We start from the raw sequence: 23,160 nt of genomic DNA, 5'->3' as shown, positions 1-23,160 counted from the left end.
ACCCTTTTAGTGTTGTCCTAAAAATTACATTCTCAATGTGGCATGTAGTTTTATATTGCATATAATGTTCCATATCATAATATACATATACATAAATAATCTGAATAACTTCTGGGTTGGCTCAGTGGGTAGTACTACGACCTTATGTGTTTAAGGTTGCTGGTTTGAATCCTGTTTTGTATGTGTGCAGTTTCCTTGTTGTCCCTGTCTCACATGGATTTCCTCAAAATACTCCTTATTTTTGCGTTTCTCCAGCTGACGCTGAAGGACATGCCTGTGATGGCTACGAACCAGCTGAAGATCACTGGGATACCCAAGCTAAACGCCAAGAGGTGAGTCATTTCCCCTCCTATTGCTTTGAGGTTTCAGCCTCTGATTGGCTTCTGCCTTTCCCCTACACTGAACCTCACCACCATTCTTGCCCCCCTCCAGGTTCAGCATCAACATCGGCCTCGGGGAGGAAAACATTGCCCTGCAGTTTGATGTCCGCTTTGAATTCCACAATGACCGCAACACCACTGTCTTCTCCTACAAGCAGAATAACAGCACCTGGACCAATGTTGTGAAGGATGAACATTTCCCCTTTGAGCAAGGGGAGGAGTTCAAGGTGAGGCCATCCATCCTTGTTTGTGTACAAAGCTCCATTTCTCCAAGTTTTACTGTCATGCGTTCAGAAGAACATTGGACAACAGTGCAATACAGTACAAACAGCAGGCATGTGCAGTGGATAGGCGGTGCCTGAGCACGAAACTATTTTATTGTGAACTCGTGCATAAAGTTAAAAGGAAGTGAGTGGCTCCTATTTAACCGTAGAGCACCTGCCCCTCAAAAAGTCTCTGCACAGTCCTGGCAAACAGCAGTGCAATAAAGATCAAGATGTGCAATATCACAAGGAACAGCATCACATCCTTTGTTTAAATGCTAAATTTGATACCTAAAATGAAATATGTAATCTACGTCTTAAATAAAATAAAATAAAAAAAATACCTTAAAGATAATTTAGTGTAGTGCATCTCACTGCTGTGTAGAACCGTTACTTTTGAGTCCACTTGTCAAGGAAGAAATTAGCTCATTAAATTCTTACAGTTTCATGTTATAGTGGTAAAAAGAATCCATTGTTTTTCCTTTTAATCCACTTTATACATCAGGATGAAAAGTTGGTTTTATCCTGTGGTTCTTTACAAAGAACAATAATAAATGTCAAATTTCAAAAAAGCAGGCTACACAAAACTTTAAAGATAATAGTATAGAAAATTGTAGCTCATTTTCGTAGATATCTAACTGTTCAAGGAAAAACTGCCCTTTTGAATCCTTGCAGCTTTGTGTTACCATTGTGACCTCTAGTGGTTGAAATATAGCATTGCATAATTTTCTGTTCTATCTCCGTGCATGTTCACCTTACCCCAGTGTAAACTACTGCTAGAAACGCCTTGAATACAGCGAACTTTAATTTTGGAAGCCTTTTTCAACATTTCTTATGATGAAAATTACAATTAGTTCCAGGTCTATCTATATGGGAGGTATTTTCTGCAAAAAATAAAATGAAAATGAAAATGATAAAAAGAAAATACAATCTCCACTTTGCCATTTAGTTTCCATAGTCTGTGCGCAAAAATCCTGCAAAAATGAAAAAGAAATCAAAATAACACCATTTGCATTTTCATTTTCCACTCAGGCACGAGTAATTTGTGCAAAAATTAAGTATAAAATTAAAAGAACACTTTGTCTTTTCATTATCTCTTTTGCATTTTCATTTTCAATATACTCGCGGTATTTTAGTGTCATAATTAAAATGAAATCGCTAATCGGTAAAAGAAAGAGCAATATCGACTTTGCATTTGCTTTATCTTCACAGCATGCACATTAACTGCTAAAATGAAAATGAAAATGAAATCTTTTCATCATATTTACTTTTCTGAGGCTTATCGGTACATCTATGACAATATTAAAAAGAAAACTCAAAATGGATAAACCGAAATCAAAGTGCCCGTTTGGATTTTCATTTTCAGCACAAACAACACTGAGGCTGTAAAAATGAAAAGACAAACACAAATGAGTTACAGCGCCATCTACTGCACTTTGACTTTTCGTTTTCCATTTAGCATTTTCGTTTCCTACTTTTCATTTTCGTTTTCAAGTTCACATCATGCAAATATATGCTAATAAGGCGGGTGGGTCGATGGGCGTGTCTACGACTACAAACCAGTAAGGGTTCAGTCCCAAAAAGGCAGCTGGCAGGAGAAAGTGACGTCACAGGCACCCGTCAAGGCAGGTAGCGGCAGCTGCCACTTCTTAGCGGCAGCTGCCACTCCGTTACAGGCACCCGTCAAGGCAGGTAGCGGCAGCTGCCACTCCGTCACAGGCACCCGTCAAGGCAGGTAGCGGCAGCTGCCACTAAGGAGCTTGGCAGCTGCCAGTTCTTAGTGGCAGCTGCCACTTCTGTCCGTCGCTAGTGGCGCTTAACAGTGGCAGGTCCCGTTCGAATACAGTGCCTGCCGGGGTACAGAGACAGCCACCGCCGCTCGTGGAAGTAAACCCGAGATGCTGTGCACGGCTACGATAAACTGGAATACGGAAATAAATTGAGGACTTGTTTAATCTTTGTAATCTTTGTCGATTTGCACTTTGTAGACGGTACCTAAGCTCTCCTCAGACAGCGGACTGCTCATAGGGAGCAATGTTATCCGTATTTCTGTAAATACATATTGTTTGGACGAAAATCCAGTTGTAGCTCATTGTCTACCTTACCACTGTTAAATAGACCCGTATATTGTGTTGTAAGAACGTTTTGTTTAAGATTTATTGAGCCGCGAAGTTCGAATCTGCCAATATCGTCCCAACTTTACCGAACTATTGCAGTTGATCATTTAGCCGATGTACAGAATCTCTGGTTTAAGCTACTTCCAGGAGTGGCGGGTAGGTGCCTCTCTGCTGTATCTGAACGGCACCTGCCACTAGACCTGCCACTAGACCTGCCACTACCGGCAGGCACTGTTCCCGAACGGCTCCTGTCACTGTTTAGCGCCACTAGCGACAGCACAATCATTGCTTTTGATCATTTAGCCGATGTACAGAATCTCTGGTTTAAGCTACTTCCAGGAGTGGCGGGTAGGTACCTCTCTACTGTATCTGAACGGCACCTGCCACTAGAGCTGCCACTAGACCTGCCACTACCGGCAGGCACTGTTCCCGAACGGCTCCTGTCACTGTTTAGCGCCACTAGCGACAGTACAATCATTGCTTTCTCAAATACTATCTTAAAGAGATGTAGAGTCAGCAACAATAATATAATTCGTAGTCATACAAAGATTAAACAAGTCCTCAATTTATTTCCGTATTCCAGTTTATCGTAGCCGTGCACAGCATCTCGGGTTTACTTCCACGAGTGGCGGTGGCTGTCTCTGTACCCCGGCAGGCACTGTATTCGAACGGGACCTGCCACTGTTAAGCGCCACTAGCGACGGACAGAACTGGCAGCTGCCACTAAGAACTGGCAGCTGCCACTAAGAACTGGCAGCTGCCACTAAGAACTGGCAGCTGCCAAGCTCCTTAGTGGCAGCTGCCGCTACCTGCCTTGACGGGTGCCTGTGACGTCACTTTCTCCTGCCAGCTGCCTTTTTGGGACTGAACCCTTACTGGTTTGTAGTCGTAGACACGCCCATCGACCCACCCGCCTTATTAGCATATATTTGCATGATGTGAACTTGAAAACGAAAATGAAAAGTAGGAAACGAAAATGCTAAATGGAAAACGAAAAGTCAAAGTGCAGTAGATGGCGCTGTAACTCATTTGTGTTTGTCTTTTCATTTTTACAGCCTCAGTGCTGTTTGTGCTGAAAATGAAAATCCAAACGGGCACTTTGATTTCGGTTTATCCATTTTGAGTTTTCTTTTTAATATTGTCATAGATGTACCGATAAGCCTCAGAAAAGTAAATATGATGAAAAGATTTCATTTTCATTTTCATTTTAGCAGTTAATGTGCATGCTGTGAAGATAAAGCAAATGCAAAGTCGATATTGCTCTTTCTTTTACCGATTAGCGATTTCATTTTAATTATGACACTAAAATACCGCGAGTATATTGAAAATGAAAATGCAAAAGAGATAATGAAAAGACAAAGTGTTCTTTTAATTTTATACTTAATTTTTGCACAAATTACTCGTGCCTGAGTGGAAAATGAAAATGCAAATGGTGTTATTTTGATTTCTTTTTCATTTTTGCAGGATTTTTGCGCACAGACTATGGAAACTAAATGGCAAAGTGGAGATTGTATTTTCTTTTTATCATTTTCATTTTCATTTTATTTTTTGCAGAAAATACCTCCCATATATCTAAGGCTGGGCGGTATACCTTTTCATACCGAATACCGGTGTTTTTTTTTTTAATGATATTCATTTTTCATATACCCCAATACCGGTGAGTGTGTGCGTACAAAGCGTCGGGAACACAGAGCGGTGGAACGTCCCACCGCGGGACATTGTTTGAGAGGGGGATTGTTTTGCAGTGGTACCAAACAAGCTGTATGCGTCTGCATGAGAGCGGTGGAAGCACGGCCTGTGTGTGTTGAGCGGTGAACAGCATGAACGAAGAAAATGTCACGTACAAAGAGGAACTTCTTCCGAAAAGAGGGGCCATGTCGGTTGTGTGGAAATACTTCGGCTTTAAAAAATCTGACGTTGATCAAACAACCATAATATGTAAATGTTGTCGGGCTAAAGTTGTAGCCGCAGGAGGCAACACAAGCAATTTGCTTCACCACCTCCGCCTGCAAGCCATATTGCACTTCTTTTATATTTTTGATACTTGAATACAGTGTACTGTTCCTGGGGTTGAGCAAAAGTATTATTTATGCAAGTTGCATACTTTTAGTTTACTATTTATTATTTGTTTAAATGTGTGTATGAATATACCTCATCTTGAAGCAAAGTCCGTATGGAGGCAAGTTGCCTTAGTGAAGGTTTAGTTGTTTTCAAGTTAAACTTCTTTTATATTTTAAATACTTGAATACTACCTGGTTGGACTTGAAGTAATATTATTAATGTTTCACAAAGTGAAAAGTTTCACTCCTTTTGTATTTACCTGTTTTAGGTAATTTGCCTTAATGAAAGTCCAGTGGATAAAGTTTTCATTTTGCAGTTACAGGGGACATATTGTTTACATTGTAGCCAGCTTAAAGATGTTTTCAAGTTGCAAAACTTGCACAATAAAGTGTTGTGTATTTTGACTGCAAGTCATGAATTCTGATTTCTTAACCTCATTACAATTATGAGTGCCACTGTCACCTCTTTGTGAACAGCAGCATTTTGTGAGACCAATCAAACCTGGGTTAATACTAGTCCGGTCAATGTAAGCCAATATACTGCAGTAATTATTCTCTAATTTATTAGGAAATGGGGTTAACACCTAATCATGCATGGAAAAAAAAAATACCGTCAAATACCGTGACATCGATATAATTTTGAAAAATACCGTGATATAAATTTTTGGTCATACCGCCCAGCTCTAGGTCTATCCAACAGCAACATACTTTACGCACTGTTACTACACACCGAGTAATTAAGCAGCGATGAACGGGTTTCGTTAATGGTCACGGTTTACTGAAGCAATATTCCAAAATAAAACTCACTTATCGGGAAACTTTGTCTCGCTGCGACTGGCTGGGTTGGATTTCGTGGACGTTACATCTCAAGCACTGGTCTGTTTCTCTTTTCGCATGCAAAACACTAAACATAATTCCTTAATTTTTAAGGAGAAAAATTGTAAGACATATTAACATTATAGAAATGTTAAACTAACACTTTTCAAACATTTTCCGATAGAAATAACGTACAAATGATAATATTCTATAATGTTTCATGAAGGCTGCCATGCAAAATATACGCCTTCCTGTTTATAAAATTATACAAAAAGCACCCATCTCTAAAAACATCCAGTTATCAAAATCCAATATCATTGATCATCCACAAAATAAGCTAAAAACCACCCATTCACACCTCGCACTCATGGGACAAAAAGAACGGGAGTGAGGATAATGATGGTAAAAAACATAGGTCAATATCGACAAACGGAAGCTTTATTTTAAATCTATTTCAGTTATATTCTAAGTTATTCAAACTGAGGGAGATGAAATTATATGAAAAACACTTTTTTGTTCGAACGCTGTCCACAAAAGCAGAAATTAAATGTGCACAATACCTAAGCCTAATCGTGCATTCCATTTGCCCTCGGAACTCGGATTCTCGGAGATTTGAGAAATATCTTGGATAACGCAGAGGATCCCGAGTTCAGAATCGAAGATGGCTGCGCCCTTTATCAACAGAAGGGAAAGTTGTAGTTTTATCCTGTTTAAGCACTACTTCTCATTTCTGGCTCATTAAATCGGTCGCACACACTATACCGTCCAACTTATCTGTGGACGTGTTGCTACGGAGTTTTATACGTGAAGCACCACGCGTAATGTGTTATCAAGTGATATTGCTAACAATGGCTACCAATTAACCGGTCTAGAATTGGATTTCATGATTAGTCGGATTTAAGGTAGTTCGGGCTAATTGTAAGTGAACGAAGATAAAGGCCATTTAAAGGTACCGTAAATCCGACAAGTTGTCCGGCTAAGCAAAAAATCTTGCTATTTCCATATGGGTCCATGGTATTGCTACTTCTGTGGCAAATGGAACATATCCGACTCGATTTTCCCGAGTTTTTAGTGGATGTGACGTAATATCGGAATCCGAAAATCGGATTCCGAGGCAAATGGAATGCAGCATAACTACCTAACCAAACAAACAGTAATCCCCACGTTTACGAATAAACAAGAAAGGCAGGCAGCTAACAAGCGAGCAGACGAAGTGACGAAGTGTGTGCTCTTCTGACGGCGAACCGGAAACTACTCGGAAGGCGAGGGAGGCGGGGCCAGGTCCAGAAGGTGGAGTCGAAGGAGCGGCAGACGAATAGGCGAGTGTGCAGGACATCCTAAGAACCTGCAGGGCATCCTCCTGAACTTACGGCACGTAACACTTACGGCACGTATCTTCCTTACGGCACGTAACAATATAAATTACCACATAATAATTTTTAGCTATTTTGCTGTAAATTTGGTACTAAATTCACAGTGAACCATGTGACTCTAGGAGAGCCATAAGCTTTATCATGAACCCGTTGATAACCAGAACAGCTTAATATATAATGTTACCTTGCTTGTGTAGTAATTTATTGACAAACTTATTAGTGAAATACATAATAACTAGTCTACTAAGCTACCTTCAGTCATAACTATTAAATTATTAACAGTTAATGCTGAGTGTAACAGGGACGTCGCGTCGGCCCTGCTGCAGTCTACCCCTGGTGTTGCTCTGCGTTGTGTGATGTGTAAATATGAGTCACCCCCGGATCTGGTCTTTAATCATCCTTTATTACTTATTTGCTGTGGCAAAATGAGGTGGGATAAGGATGCACATTCACCCCGATGCGAGAAGTTTATGCTCGTCAGAGTACAGGGGGATGTCCTTGACCTTCACATCTGCAGACCTGATGCGAGCATCAGGGCTGGGGTGGACCTTAACGATTCGCCCAGTAGGCCACATGGCCCTAGGTAGCTGAGGGTCCACGATCATTGCCACAGAGTCCTCTGTGACATCGGCTGAGGAGGACTGCCACTTCTGTCTGAGCTGCAACCCCGGTAAGTAGAGTCTGACGAAGTGAGCCCAGAAGTGGTCCGCCAGCACCTGCGCATGCCTCCACCTCCGTTGACTGCGAAGCTCATCCTTGGGATAGACAACTTGTGGCAGAGACCCGTCAGGCCGCCCCATCAGCAGACAGGCAGGGGTCACCAGATCAGGATCGCTGACATCCGATGGAACGTAACCCAGCGGCTTGGAGTTGAGGATCACCTCCACCTCGATGAAGACGGTGCGGAGGACCTCCTCCTGAAGGGGCTGTGTTCCGATGGTGGTACACAAGGCGGTCTAAACAGATCGGATCTCTCGTTCCCACGCACCGCTGAAGTGAGGGGCTGCCGGAGGATTGAAGTGGAAGTGGATCTTGTGGAGGTCCAGGAGCGACTGAAGGTCGGCAGAACGCCTCCTGTAGCTCCTTATCACCTGCTTTGAAGTTAGTCCCTTAGTCTGAGTAGAGCTCGGCAGGGGTCCCTCTACGGGCAATAAACCTCTGCAAAGCCATAAGAAAGGAGTCAGCGTTGATAGAGGTGAGGACGTCCAGATGAACAGCTCTGATTGTGAGACATTTGAATATAATCCCCCACCTCTTTTCTAGGTGCCTTCCCACCTTGATCTCAAATGGCCCGAAGCAATCCACGCCGGCAGAGTGGAAGGCAGGTTTAAAGAGGAGTAAACGGGCTACAGGTAAGTCAGACATTTTAGGCACAGCAGGCCTCGCTTTCCAGCGACGGCATTCAGTACAAGTTCTCTGGAACCGGTGCACTGTCTCCCGGCCTCGCAGGACCCAGTATGACCGCCGGGTCTCTGCAAAGACACGCTCTGGTCCAGGATGCTTCAGGCAACTTTCGAAGTCCTGTATGAGCAGATGGGTCACCGGATGGGAGGGGTCTAGCGCCACTGGGTGCAGGCTGGTGTAATCCAAATCTTCAGATTGGCGGAGACGACCACCGACTCTGATGAGCTCTCCCGTTGCATCGAGTTCTGGCGAGAGGTTATAAAGACGGCTGCTGCATTGGACTGGTTTCCCTACTTTAAGGAGACGGAATTCTTCAGGGAAGCTGCGCTGTTGGGCCCTTCTGAGTAGAACTGTCTCTGCCTGGCAATAGTTTTCCGCACTGGCGCATCCATCCTTTTCAGCTGCCCCATGCAGCTCCTGTGCCATGGCCTGCAGTAGTTCGCTCCAAGTATTATACTGGTTGAACTCTGAATCAGCTTGCCTCTCAACCGTGGCTGTCATGCCACAGAATGTTGACTTGCGAAGCTCAGAGGGGTCTGGAGAATCTCCCAAGGCACCGGTAGGATCTGCCGGCCACTAGTCTGAAGGCAAAAGGAGAAACGGGGGCCCTGACTCCATCGGTTGGGTCTAGCTAGGTCCTGCAGTTTCTTGCCACGAGTAATATCATCTGCAGTGTTCTGAGCAGAGTCAACATACCGCCATGTGTGCTGCTGAGTGAAGTCTTGAATTTCGGCTACATGGGTGCCGATAAAGACTTTTAATCGGCAGGACTCCGATTTCAGCCAGGTCAGCATGGTCGTGGAGTCTGTCCACATTACTGTTTCCTTTATCTCGAGCGTCAGCTCATCTCTGAGAAACTTGGAGAGCTGAGCTCCAGTGAGTGCGCCGCACAGCTCCAACCTGGGCATAGAGTGCAGACGTCTTGGGGCAACCCTGGATCGGGCCATTATGAAAGCCAAGTGTGGTGTGCCGTCACTGCCGACTGTCCTAAGGTATGCCACTGCCCCGTAGGCTAACTCCGACGCATCACAGAACACGTGAAGCCCTCTCTCTCGTACCGCAGCGGTTGCACCCCTAGGTAGGTATGGACGACTGAGGCTGACTTGAGGGAGTAACTGCAGCTCTTCTTCCCAGTCCCTCCACTGCTGGAGGAGATGTGATGGCAACTGGGGGTCATCCCAGCCTCTGTGCTTGTCGCACAGGCATCTCACTAACATCTTCCCTTTGGTGGTGTAGGGCAGGATTAAACCCAAAGTCATACTGGCTGGCGAGCACCTTGTAGATGTTAAGCATTGTGTGCTCATCATAGCGAATAGTGCGGCGTTTATATCCTAGAATGTCAGTGGAGAATTGCTAGCTGAGGCCTAATGTCGACTCAGGACTATCCATGTTATCTTGTGCGAGCCAGAGGTCAGCGTTATTGAACCTAAGCTCTTCGGGAAGGTTTTTTTTTTTTTTTTTTTTTTTTTTCAGTTTTGCTGTAATTTATTTTGGGTAAATTGTTTTGCTTTATACATGTCAAAATATTTATCATAATCATATGTAATTTTTTTTCCTTTACTGTGCAGCCGTAACTCATTCACTGACTAGAGAAGATATGCACATGCAGGACATACAGTACCTTTCAAAAGTTTGAGTACTTCTCATATTGTAGTAAATAATTTTCTATAAATACAAAAAAAGGCATTGCTATATTAAAAACAAATTATAAGATGTCCCAAAGCAATGTTCAAGGAAAGAGAAAATTGTCAGATTCCTGAATATAGCCACAATTTCTTTTGAAAACAGCTAAACAGACACAAGGCATCTCGTTAACAAGTTTCAACAAGGAATCATCCAAAACGTTTTTCTCTGCAGCAATTCTCAAGAAATAAAGGATTTTTAAATTTTTTTTTTTAATCTTCTGTCAAATTCCTTCTTTAAAAGTTCAACAGGATTACAGACAATACTGGGAAGACCAATTCAAATTTCCAAAACTCAGTCCATTTTATCTTTTTTTTAATGTAATACTGCCAGTTACGTAAAGTCAGGCTTTGTCATCGTACATTACAGTACTGGGAACCAAAACTCACTCAGCCCTCTTGGCAATCCAATGAAAAATGTATGTTAAATTTCCAAAACACAGTCAAGTTAAACAGAAATGTTAATGTACGTTAAATTTTCAAGTCCACAAAAATTTTCTCAAAAACATCTTGTGGAATGAGCGTATTTTGGAAATTAGTTCATTAGTTCATTCACTTCATATTTTATCAGATAGCTTTTGTATAATTTTGAGGTGTGTTTTGGCTTATTATCTTGCTTAATTAATACCAAATCAACTGATACTGAAGGAAAGGCCTGCTTTGAAGTATTCTACGATGGACAAGCTGGATGAGATTGTTGTGGTTTTGGTCACTCAGCAGCAGACCAACCTCAGAGCATGATACTGCCTCTCCAATGTCTGTAAAACACAGACACAGGTATCGTGCTTTGACCCTATCTGTAGGAGTCCATTGCCCACAGCAGGTGCTTATTCCCCGTTTGGCCAGCAGGTGTTGCTGGCCATCCTGTTCTCTCCTCTGTCTTAGTGTAGTGTGTAGTCTGTAGTGTGTTTCCTTACTCCCTGGACTTGGCTCAGTGGGTTGAGTGTGTGGCTCAGGTTGTTAACCCTTTGGTTGTGTGTTTAAGGCTTGCCTAGCCAGCCTCATTTGGTATTTTGTATTTATTGGTTTTTGATTCCCCAGTTTTTATTATTTTCCATTTGTCTTAGGTTCGCCCTGTTTGTATTGTGGTTCCTTGTTACTTAACCTAGTGTGGCATTCTTGGTCTGGGCTTTGTTAGCGTTTCCTCGTCCTATGTTTTTTTTTTTATTATTTTTTTTTATATTCCCTCCTCCACCCCCCCTCTGCGGGGGACTACTTTATCTGTATCTATTTATTTATTAATTAATTTATTTTATTTTTATTATTATTTATTAATTTATTTTTTTATTTTATTTTATATTTTTATTTACTTCCTCAAAAGAAGGAGAGGGAGGGGGGGGGACAAAGGAGAAGGAGGGAAGAGAGAGAGAGGGAGAGAGAGGAATGGAAAGAAAACAGAAAAAAAAAAACAAAAGAGAAAAAAAAACAAAACAAAACAAGAAAAAAACAAAACAGATAATCTGCTTCCATGTCTGTTGAAAAGAGAAAGACAACATACAACATCTGTACTAATCACAACGACCATCAAACGTTAAATGTTGTTGAACAGCACACACAACCAGCCTTACAACCCATGCCCAGAAACAACAGCCGATCAAGACAGTGTGTGTCCGTGAGCATGTGTCCGTGAGCACCTGTGTGTCAGCGCGCTGGTGTTCCTAAGGTTTCTCCATGTAATTGTCTAGTAGTGTGTGTGGGGAGCCACAGCCCCGCCCACCCAGGACATGAAGTCGACACAGAGGAGACCCGGGCCCCAGATATCCAGAGGCCCCCCAGGGCACGGGAACCCCAGGAGAACCACCGCAGGGACAATTGCAGCCCCCACCCAGAAAAGGGCAGAGGAGCACTCCGGAGGGGGGCCATCCGGCAGCCACATCGCAGGAGCCCCAGGGGGCCGTGGCAGCGAGCACGCAGGCCCCGCCAGCGGCCGGCCACACCAGGGCAGACCGGACCCCGGGCCCAGAGATCCAAGGGCCCCCCCACCCCCCAGCCAGGGCCCCGACAGAGCCGGAAGGGCCAGGCCCCGGCAGGCAACCGCCGAGTGTGAGCCAGCACACACCAGAGCATCCAGCCCCGGACATCGAGAACCACCAACGCATCGGCGGCCGGGGGCCTCATCCACCAGCAGGGAGTGTGGCAGGGGGGAATAGAGCCTGAGATGTTATTTCAGGTGGAGTCTAAGACCCAACCTGACACATACGTATAGACAAACAGGCGTACACATACACAAGCATACGTTCCCACCCTCATGCACACATAAACAAATATTCACCCATTCGCCCAACATGAAGACACAGAAATGAACGCCGTACGCACATTCACACTCCCCATATATACTCTATACTCCGAGATCTAGGCACCACCACCCCCAGAGGGGCAATCCGCCACCAGACCTCGGAGATGGATCCCTTTTTTCCTCTGGCATGGGGACAAGAAGACCACCCCGGACCCCACAGCAGCCGAGAAGCCCACCAGCCCAGACCCCGACCGGACGGCCAGCTCCTCCCAGCCCCCGGCCCCAGATGGTGAACAGAGAACGGGGGTGTGAAAAGACCCCATGCTTCCCTCCGCCCGCTCATATGTGGTGTTGGTGCGTGTTGTTCTAAAGTGCTTTAAAACAGGGGAAGGGCATGGTGCTAACCACCCTCTGCCAATCAGCAGCTGGTGTCAGCTCGGCCCCTCCCCAGAACCCTCAATGTCTATGTGCAACTTAAAATTGAGAAGTGGGCACTGGCACCAGAGGTAAGGCTGAATGAACAGACCGCCCTCTGGACGCCATTCCTTGTGCCCACCCCCAAGGCCCTAAATGTATGTGTCATGAGAGAGTAAGTAATGAGAGTGTCTAAGTTGTGATGTGTGATTGAGACACAGGTGGTCACGGGGGGACAGAGGAGGAATACCTCCCCTGCATCCCAGCGACGCACCTGCACCTCAAAGCCCTATATGTGTGTTGGGGTGACAGAGCGGGAGGAGGGAAGCATTTAGGGATGGGGAGGAAAGGATCGGGGGGGGCAAAGTACCCCCCCTCTGGAGCCAGCCCCCCCGCTGACCCCCATAAGCACTCCCGTTCCCCGAAATCCACCCAGGGCGGGAGAGCCGAGGCCCATCCAATCCGGGGGCCCAGAGCAGCGGCACCACCGGGCACCACAGAGCCCGGGGCAGCCAACCAGACCCCACCACAGAGGGAAAAACTACACCCACCCCACCATTCAGTCAACTCCCAGACTACATAAGACAACAGACACCCAGGTTGGGTCCATTCTCCTACTCTATTGGATTCCCCCCCACCCCCGCAGAGTGGATACCCCTAAGGCAGGGACCACCTGCGGACAGATGGTAACAACCTCCCCACCAGCTAAAGAGGCCCCCAGCCCCTCCAATGCGCCGAAGGTCCCCGCGCCGGGGCCGGGCCCCAGTGCACGCGCCAGCCCACACCCCGGCGACCCACCCACCAGTACCCAAGCCCCCCCAGCCCAGCCGGAACCCCAGCCCGGAGGTAGAGCGCCCCCAGAACCCCAAGCCCGCCCCGGACCCACCCAGGAGCAGCACGGCCGCCAGGCTGGTACCCTACGTCCGCCGGCACAGGCTACCCCAGCAGCGCTGCATGCAGCCGCCAGAAAGACGCCACCCAAGAGCCACCAAAGCCCCATCCAGGCCAGGACCGCAGTCCCAGCGCCGAACCCCCCCAGAAACCCCCCCCCCCCCCAGGGAACCCCCAGACACCCCAATCCCATAGGCCCCCCCCACACCAACAACAAAGACCGAAGCGGGACAAACCTGCGACCCCCCACCGCCACTAGGTGATGGAGCTGATCAAAGGAGGCCAGAGAGATTGGTCTAATGTGGCGGCAGAAGCTGTATCAAGACTAATATGGTCCAGCAAACTCTCTCTATATTGGTTGATATTAAGGTTATTTTTATTTTTCCAGTTCATGAGGACAGTCTTCTTAGCAATGCATAAAGCGGTGAAAGCCATGTGGGTTGTGTTAATCTCGGTAGTGACACCATCTAAGTCACCCAACAAGCAGACTGAAGGAGAGGCTGGAATGGTACATTTCAGACACTTTGATAAGTCCTCACAAATCCTGCGCCAAAACATCTGAACAGGTGGACAGAACCAAAGAGCATGGATGTAATTGTCAGGTGTATCCCCTTGACAGTGTGAGCAGTTGTTAGAAGATGTAAAACCCATCCTGAACATCCGATGCCCTGTATAGTGCACTCTATGCAGGATTTTGTATTGTATTAATTGTAAATTGGGACTTCTAATCAGTTCAAAGGTTTTTAAGCATGTCTTAGACCAGAAATTGTGGTTCCAGCTGATTGATAAATCTGCCTCCCATTTTGCAACAGGAAGGGATATTGAATCATCCATTTTGTAAAGTGTCCTGTATATTTTAGACAGTAATTTGGGGGTTTTGAGATTAAGGAATTCTGCCACCCTTGGTGGTATTTGTAATTTGATTTGATTAGACTTGAATTTCCTTTTTACTATAGATTTAACTTGTTGATATTCTAAAAATCTATTCTTGTTAATCCCATGTCTTTTAACTAATAAGTCAAAGGGGATAAAGTCTATTTCTTCGAATATATGTTCCAAGTATTTAATACCTTTACAACTCCAATCCGGGAAATTTATCATATTATTGTTTAGTAGTATGTCAGGGTTGTTCCAGATGGGAGTACGTTTGCATGGGATTAATGAAGACTCAGTCATTTTAAGAAACTCCCACCATGCTGTCAGAGAAGAGCTGATACTGATGCTTTTGAAGCATTCATGTCGTTTAATGTTTGAGCTAATGAATGGTAGATCCGAAATGTCTATGTTATTGCATAGAGCCTGTTCTACGTCTAGCCAAGGTTCATCTAAGAGGGTATGTTTTAGCCATCCTGAGATGTTTTGAAGCCTGTTGGCTAAGAAGTAGTGGTGAAAGTTAGGCAGATCTAGTCCTCCTTTGTCCTTGGTCCTTTGCAGCGTTTTTAAGCTAATACGCAGTGGTTTATCTTTCCAAAGGAATTTAGAAATGGCGGAGTCCAGAGATCTAAACCAGTCAGGTGATGGTTTACTTGGAATCATTGCAAATAAATAATTAATTCTTGGTAACACCATCATTTTTATTGATGCAACCCTTCCCATGAGTGATATGGGCAGGGACTTCCATCTAACCAGGTCATCCTCTACCTCTCTTTAAAAGTGGGATGTGGTTTAATTTAGTTAAGTCTGCCAGCCTAGGTGAAACATTAATACCTAAATATTTAATATCCCCAGATTGCAGTGGAGTGGAGGAAGAGTTCTGAAAGGAGCAGTTAATTGGAAGAACTGTAGATTTTAACCAGTTTATTGAATAATCTGAGACTCTTGAGAAAGAGTTTATTAATGTAATTACCTCAGAGAGAGTGGTTTGTGAATGCTGGAGAAAAAGTAACACATCATCCGCATAAAGACTGACCTTATGTTCCACATTCTTGCATTTGATGCCTTTAATCACTATAGCCTGTCTATAGGTGACTGATAACCTCGGGTACATTGCTGGCCCACTGACGAAGCACGAAGCCAGCTGAGGACAGGAGGGCTCTTAACCTGTTCACAAGGTCTCTCGCTGCGGTGGGGGTTGGAAAGCTCTGTAGACAATTATCCACATAGAAGCATCTCTCGACAGAATTCCTCACCTCCTCTCCTGGCTGGCTGTTCTCTTTTGCGAGGCGCTGCAAGGCAAACACAGCACAACACAGGCTACAAGTGGTACCGAAGGGCAGTACCTGCCATTCGTACACCGCAGGGGGATCGTGTTGCTGCAGTTCACGCCACACGAAGCGCAGGAGAGATCGGTCTTCGGGGAGCAGATGAACTTGGTGGAACATGCCCTTTATGTCTCCACTCACAGCCACCTCATGCTCACGGAATCTGAGAAGGACTCCCAGTAGCGACGCTCCAGGATCTCGATGAGAGAGGCTGGGTATGGTAGGACGGGGACCACGATAGGCTGAATCTACACTGCTGCTCTGATATGATGGCCTGGAGTACTCTGGTGTCTGCCTTGAGGCGTACAGTAGACCCTGAGGGTGTGGTGGACGTCCCGCTGGCTGAGGATAGAAAGCAGGAGGATTCCGAGGCATGGCACAGGACGCTGAGGGGAACTTTGTTGGAGGTAGGGGCAAGCTGGACCATGCAGGGCGCTGTAGAGGTGTAACGGGAGGGCCCTGGATGTAACTAGGGTAGGCAGGCTCGAAAGGTGTACTAACTAGGGGAGCTGACAGCGACTGGCCTGATGACGACTAATCCTGCTGGGTCGCTAGAGTCTCCCTTTTCATTACCTGCAGCTCACTCATCAATCTGTCAAGGTGTTCAATCACGTTGGTTACTTTGGGTTGATGCTTCTTCGCCTCTGCGCACCCGCGGCGGCAGCAGTGACCGTCCTCCATCATCATCCTCATCTACCGTGTCTGCGTTGAGGCCATGTGCCTTGTGTACTGGCTGGAAGTTGCGTGCAGTGTTTACCGGCTGTAACATCTCTGCACGGGCCGTTCTCAGTGACAAGCCTGCTGACAAGCACTGCTGAGACTGCTGCAACAGGATTCTCTCAGGCTCAACTTCATCTAACGCTGCTGGGGGGATTGAGGCTTCAACAGGTGTGTGACTCAGGGCCTGACGAGGGGTACGGTAATGGTGTGACTTCTCCGATTCCCTCTCACGTTCATGCCAGTGAGCACCAAGGCCCCTATAATCTACATCAAAGTCTCCATAATGGAGTGGAGGGCGCATGTAGCATCGGGGGCATGCACCAAGGGCTTCAACATCTTCAGTGTCCATCTCGATTGAGCGCGATGTACATCCGGCTCGAAGAACCATTCATGTGGGTGAGATAGCGGTGGGTAGATAATATAGGCTGAAGGACTGTAAGGGCTGTCCGTATTTTACCACCACACACAATCAGGAGTGTTGGCCAGAACACTACTTGAGGCCAAGATGATGGAGCGCAGTGCATGCAGGAAGTAACACAGCGACGAGACCAGAGGATGATGTATAACTGGGTTGTATTGGTTGTACGTGCGCGAGTGTGTGGTCCTACAGCAGAGGAAATAAATACAAATCCATTCAGTGATGCAAATAAACTGAAATTACACAATACACATATTAATCACGCTGCACACGAGCTAATCAGCTAACATGAGCTCCGACAGGTAATGCTACATGCTATGCACAACAGAAGTTACAACCCCACATTAACTAAATGATCCGTTATTTATGAACGAACACTTCTAGTACAAACCTAACATGACTTAAAGTGCTAGAAGATCAACTTACATTGCTCGTTTACGCACACAGGCACGGACCAACACAAGTGGCTCATTAACCCTTCTCTGGTGGTGAGATGGCAGGCGAAAAATATGCCACTCGTTCCCGTTGCGCCAAGCGGTCGCACTGATGACGTCATCACCGCGCGACAACCATTTCAGAATAAACGCGCCTCAGTAGAATAAAGGGGGAACTACTGTATACTGTCATACAACATAACAGATTAACAGAAAGGTAAACGTCCATAGTCTTTTCTACACTGTTACCTAATGCCGCTGGGGTATACGGACCATGCTGTATATTATTATTCATTCATCTTTGTTCGTTTCTCTTATCCAGCACATGGAGCCTGGAGCCTGTCCCAGCAAGTGGATCACAAGGGACCTGAAACACTGATCAAGAAGAAGAGTGTCTTCAGGTCTGATGAAAAGAAGGAGGTTGAGAAGGTGAATTGGGATGAGGACCATCACTGACTACAGGCAGGCAGGATACATTGCGTTTGATGAGAGCAAAGACAGGGCTGAAGATGTGAATCTGTTGCACATTGGCTCTCACTGGCCGGTACCCCCTTCCGTCCCCCAACACTGCCAGTCACAGCCTGCCAGCTGGGATGGGGGCGGGGCTACACAAACCTGAGATCCCGCCCAGTTGCTGCCCACAAAAAAAACCAACAAATGGTCCACAAATACGTGTTCATATGATATGGAAACCAAGTCTTTCTAGCTGAAATTTCTGATGATGCTAACAAAAAATAAACAAACCAAGAAGAGAAATTATGAGCATTGCAAGGTAGAGGCCCTCCTGTCAGAGGTATAGAAACATGAAAAAATGCTACATTTGGGGGCCTAAGCACAGGTATAGCAAACAAGAAAAAGTACAGTGGTACCTCAGTTCTCGAACTTAATCCGTTCCAGACTCCAGATCGAATCCTAAAAAAATTTTCCCATAAGGAATAATGGAAAACCAATTAATTGGTTCCCGGCACCCCAAAATGACACCTAAAAATGTTTTTTTTTTCTCTAGCATTTAAACACAAAATGAACAGGATAAAACAAGAAGAGCATTTTTTTCTTCATGGCTTCCAAAACGATAAAGATCTTATCCCAACATTACCCCTGTCCTGCCCCGATCGTCCGCTCCTTCCGTGTGCCACGCCCCCTCGTTAACCTCATGTGGGATCCCCATGTGATCAGCTGTTTCTGGTTGTTGTCATTAGTCCTCTGTATTAAGTCCGCGTTTCAGTTTGTTTCCCCAGTCCGGTCATTGGGTGCGTTCGACTTGCTTACAGCACTGGCTTATAGCAACGCATTCTGATCCTGATGCAATGCATTACGGTTAGATGCATTGCGACCTCTCACCCGGCTGCACAAACTGGAACCGCCTCCGTGACGACACACCTTTGCCCTTATTAGCTGAAGAGTTTATGGTGCGTTCGTTTTTCTCTCGGAACTCGGAAATTCCAAGTTGAGTGACATCACGTCCGACAATCTCCCGTTCGAGCTACCACACAGATTTTTCCGAGAGACAAACAAGAAACATGAACTAGTCAAACGACATTAAAAGCTTTATAAAATATTTTTAGTACATTCATAGCAATATTCTTTTTTCGAATGGCAAACAAACTACAAACAAACCAAGTCGCCATGTTGAAATTACGTCACAGGGGCAACTCGGACAACAAAATCTTGTCCGACTTCAAAGTCATAAAAGAGCCGTGTTTCCGACGGGAAGTGACGTTTTTTGTGACGTTTGGTGACGTTTTCATCCGAGTTCCGACTTGGAGAGAAATAATCGAACGCACCATTAGTTACACGCATGACGTTTGTATCCCAGGCAGTTCCGATGCGTAATCTGCTATTTCTCCCAAATATCACGTAAGGCAGTGAGAACTGGTTTTCAGTTAATTTACCTGGTAAAATAAAGTTTAAATAAATGACATAAATGATCTAATAGTACAAGTAAGTTAGTGGTTTATTTATTATTAGTTACTGTAATGTTGTGCTGCTTTATTTGGTTAATCGTCCAGTCTGTGAAGAAGGCATTCAAGTAAGAATTGCATTGTAGTATGACTCATTTCCTGGCGCGTACAATTTATATTAGGTCAGCGTTCACGGTTCGACTTCTGATATTCAGATCGAGTTCTAGGTCAAACTGGTTTATTCGACTTTCAAGAAATTCGAGTTCTAGTGAGTTTGAGAACCGAGGTACCACTGTATGTTGAATGGCAGCATACTGAGGTTAAGTCCATCAGCTTTACCGAGTGCAAGGTACCAAAAAAGAAGTGGTTAGATCTGAAGATAGACGTGAAAAACAACTTGCTTCTCACAGGCCCACTGTGAATGCAACTGTTGGCAGCGAATCCATATGTTTGCCCTCAGTGTTTGACATATATTTGTCACCTTTAATAAGGGATGTTGTGCTAGAGCATTCGGACGATACTGATTATGGTTATTATTGTTAACAAAAACTCTCAGGAAAACAAAAAATGTTAGCAAAAAAATATTCTTCTTAGAAATAAAAATAGAAAATCAAAAATGAAACTAAATCTGTTATGTCCAATACAATACAAACTAAATATACAAAGAATTAAATTACGGAAGAAAAATATTGTTCTTCTGTTTTTAGTTCATGAAAGAGATCCTGATACAATCTATATTCCGCTGCAGATTATAAATGCTTTGAAGGTAGCGATGTGTTTTTTAAGTTAAGGCTGCACTCAAGGTCTAACCCAGGTAACAGGGAATGTGCCCAGAACATTCACTAACATCTCCATTAGGGTCCAACAACGTTCTGCTGCAACGTTATACAACTGACGTTCCTTCAACTTCAGAAACGTTCTAAGAACATAAACTTCTTAATACAAACAAACTTGAGAAACTTAACATGGAACTTTGATAGCACTTTTGCCAAAGTATCACAACCTCAGTAGAGAACATTTTTATTGTAACGTTAATGGAATGTTATTGTCACATCAGGACACAGGAAACGGGTGACGATCCATACAGCAGCCGTCAGGCACGAATGGGGACTTTATTCTTAACACTCATTGAACCAGAAACAAAGGACCACATGGGGTCAAAACAAAGGCAGGTAGGGTGGTTGAACAAGAAGGAACAAGGGCTGATCTAAATACAGGGAAACTCTAGGGAAAACAGCAAAGGAGATCACTGACAGGGAAGACCAGTGAACCACAAGCAGAAACTAACACACAGCACTTACAGCTAATGCTTATCGATCCAGTACTTTAACAGTAGTCTTATCTGTACTTTTTATTTAAGAAACAAAAAGAAAGGAATTAACAACACAATTAACATTGCTTTATTTTCTTATACGTACTGTACAGTATATAAATTAACAGTCTTGAGTTGCAAACTGCAACAACATTGTTTTCAACAAGTCACTATTATAGATTATAATGTGATTATTGAAATGCAAAATACATTTTTACAGTATAAGAAGCAGCAATGTTTTGAACAATTCACCATTATAGGCTAATTTTGTGGTGATGGAAATGTAAAACAAATGTAATAAACAATGTGCCCTTTTAATTGAAAAAGTGAATGCTTTTTCTTTGACAGTAAATTTACTGTGTTTTACCTATTTGTCCAAAGTTTGTCTAAATCACTAAAACCGTGATTTGAAACTGAAACTGTGAACTTCAGAAGGACATATGACATTCTGACCATTTCAGACTGAATATATGAATGCAACCATAACAAACAGCTGGCTAATGGTTACTATTAATCATTAATCCATATTTGTATAATTTAGTTAACTGTGTGTGTGGGTAATTTATTTCTGAGTTTACTGTTTTTTTTTTTTCAAACTCTCTACATACAACTATTGTTTTTGTGCAGTTTGTATTTATTTAGTGTATTGCACTGCTGATGGGGAACCTATAGACCAAAGACCTTCACTCACTAGTTTACTCATTGTAGTTATGTAACACCAAAAGTGATTGATTAGATTTGATTAGATGCTCTTTCCTTTCTGCAAAAGTGCCAAAACCCATCAGGCGTGTACATATTGAAATAAGGAACTGGGAGAATCAATAACCCAGGTCCATCTTGGCTATAAAAATTTTATTTTGTTGCAGGAAAGTAGTGAGGGGTCTTGGAAGGGAATGTTAAGGCAAGAAAACAAAATGCTTCCATTAGTGAACTTGGTCAGGAATTACACAGTGGCAGCAGTGGGCATGTCCCCACAGGTACGAGACGGGAGACACAAAGACACATCATTACGGTGAGGGAGCAGTAAGGGACCTGAGGAAATTAAAGGGGGTATTGGGAGAGATGTATGCTTCCTTAAAGAAGGTCATTAAAAGATACAACGTTGCCGTTTTCCTAAGCAACACGTCATGTCCGCAGTGCCACAGGTCTGTTAGCTGTATAGGGATGTAAGTCCAGGTCTTCTTCCTGCACATCATGTTGGTTGGGGACTGGAAGGTCGTTTTGAGCCATGTAGTGAAGCAGAGCAGAAGATACTATGATGCTGCAAACCTGGGTTGAGTTGTACAGCAGCCTCCTACCTTATGCGTCCAAACTGTGTCACCTGCATTTGAGGCGTCCTGTGGTGGTGCCATAACTGATCTCGCTGTTACTTGTGCCTGATTATGGTGCCTCTCCTTTGTGCTTGGGCGTGATGGAACTGGGTTAGAGGCCAGTGTCTGAGGGGATTGCCACTGTCCCTTGCAGAAGTGAGGCAATGATAAACGTTGCATAGAATGGTTATGACTTATGAGAAAGGACCTTAAAAAAAAAGTGTTCAGCTGTTTTGCAGACAAGCCAGCCATCATGTACAGCCCTATATGCAAGTCTTTTGCCGACACTGCTGTCTCAGTCTGAAAGAGTCGTGAGAATGAGAAAGTCATATGTGATACTGAAACTGACGACTGTAGTAGCTCGATGGCCTGGGGCAACTCACGACTCTTTGCTTTTCACTTTCACCAATATGGGACCCACAATAATACCAGACTACACAGTGCCAAGAGTTTCTCCCTTTAAATAGGCTGAATGGCTGATAAAATATTGACGACACCTATGATACTAATTAAAGTTAAACAATTAGTTTGAAACATGACTATGACGCAATGATTTATGGTCTTTTTTAGGGGTACCAACAAATCTGTCCAGGCTGTTTTAGCATTTCTTAGTAAAATAGACAATAAATCATTTCTTTTCACAATTTTATTGGTTTACTCTATCACATACTAAAGGCATGTAGGTATACATGACGTAATTACTTTTATTAATTACTTTCTTCTATGCTGCTGTGAGCTGGGGCAGTGTGAGGGTGGGGGATGCCAACAGACTCAACAAGCTGATCAGGAAGGCTGTGTTGGTGCTGGGGCAGGAGCTGGATGCTATCGACAGTATAGCGGAGAGAAGGACGCCGTCCAGACTTGGGTAGATGGTAGGGAATGGCCCTCACCTCCTTCGCTGTGTTTTACTGGACACCAGAGCACATCCAGCAACAGACTGCGTAACTTAAAGTGCTGAACGCCCCAGGAAGCCATTCCATCTGACGGCCATCACAGTGTACAACCATTAAACCTCTCAGGGTGCATGTGCAGTATTACACATTTTTATTAATAAAGGTTTATTTATCTTTTTGTGCAGTTTTTACCTGTGAAACTTGTATTAGTATTGTATTTATTTTCATATTCACCCACTAATTTATTGCCATCTTCATAGGTTATACTCAGGCCTGGAACGTTGTTATTTTAAGGGCGGGGGCCACTTGGAATTTTTTGAGGCAATAATATTTTG

General features: G+C 44.4%; 1 protein-coding gene across 1 annotated transcript; it reads left to right on the top strand.

Moving 5' to 3' along the window:
• The first annotated feature begins 206 nt into the window (after nucleotides 1–206).
• LOC140590833 (galactose-binding lectin l-1-like) lies at nucleotides 207–20,928 on the top strand. Its single transcript, XM_072711973.1, has 4 exons — nucleotides 207–332; nucleotides 433–607; nucleotides 8,273–8,361; nucleotides 17,732–20,928. The coding sequence occupies exons 1-3, from the start codon at nucleotides 214–216 to the stop codon at nucleotides 8,348–8,350; spliced, it is 372 nt and encodes a 123-aa protein (XP_072568074.1). The 5' UTR covers nucleotides 207–213; the 3' UTR covers nucleotides 8,351–8,361; nucleotides 17,732–20,928.
• Nucleotides 20,929–23,160: the final 2,232 nt, after the last annotated feature.

Source organism: Paramormyrops kingsleyae, chromosome 5 (assembly GCF_048594095.1).
Source record: "Paramormyrops kingsleyae isolate MSU_618 chromosome 5, PKINGS_0.4, whole genome shotgun sequence".
Classification (NCBI taxonomy): domain Eukaryota; kingdom Metazoa; phylum Chordata; class Actinopteri; order Osteoglossiformes; family Mormyridae; genus Paramormyrops; species Paramormyrops kingsleyae.
Note: the sequence above shows the minus strand (reverse complement) of the source record. Positions and strands in the feature narration are given on the sequence as shown.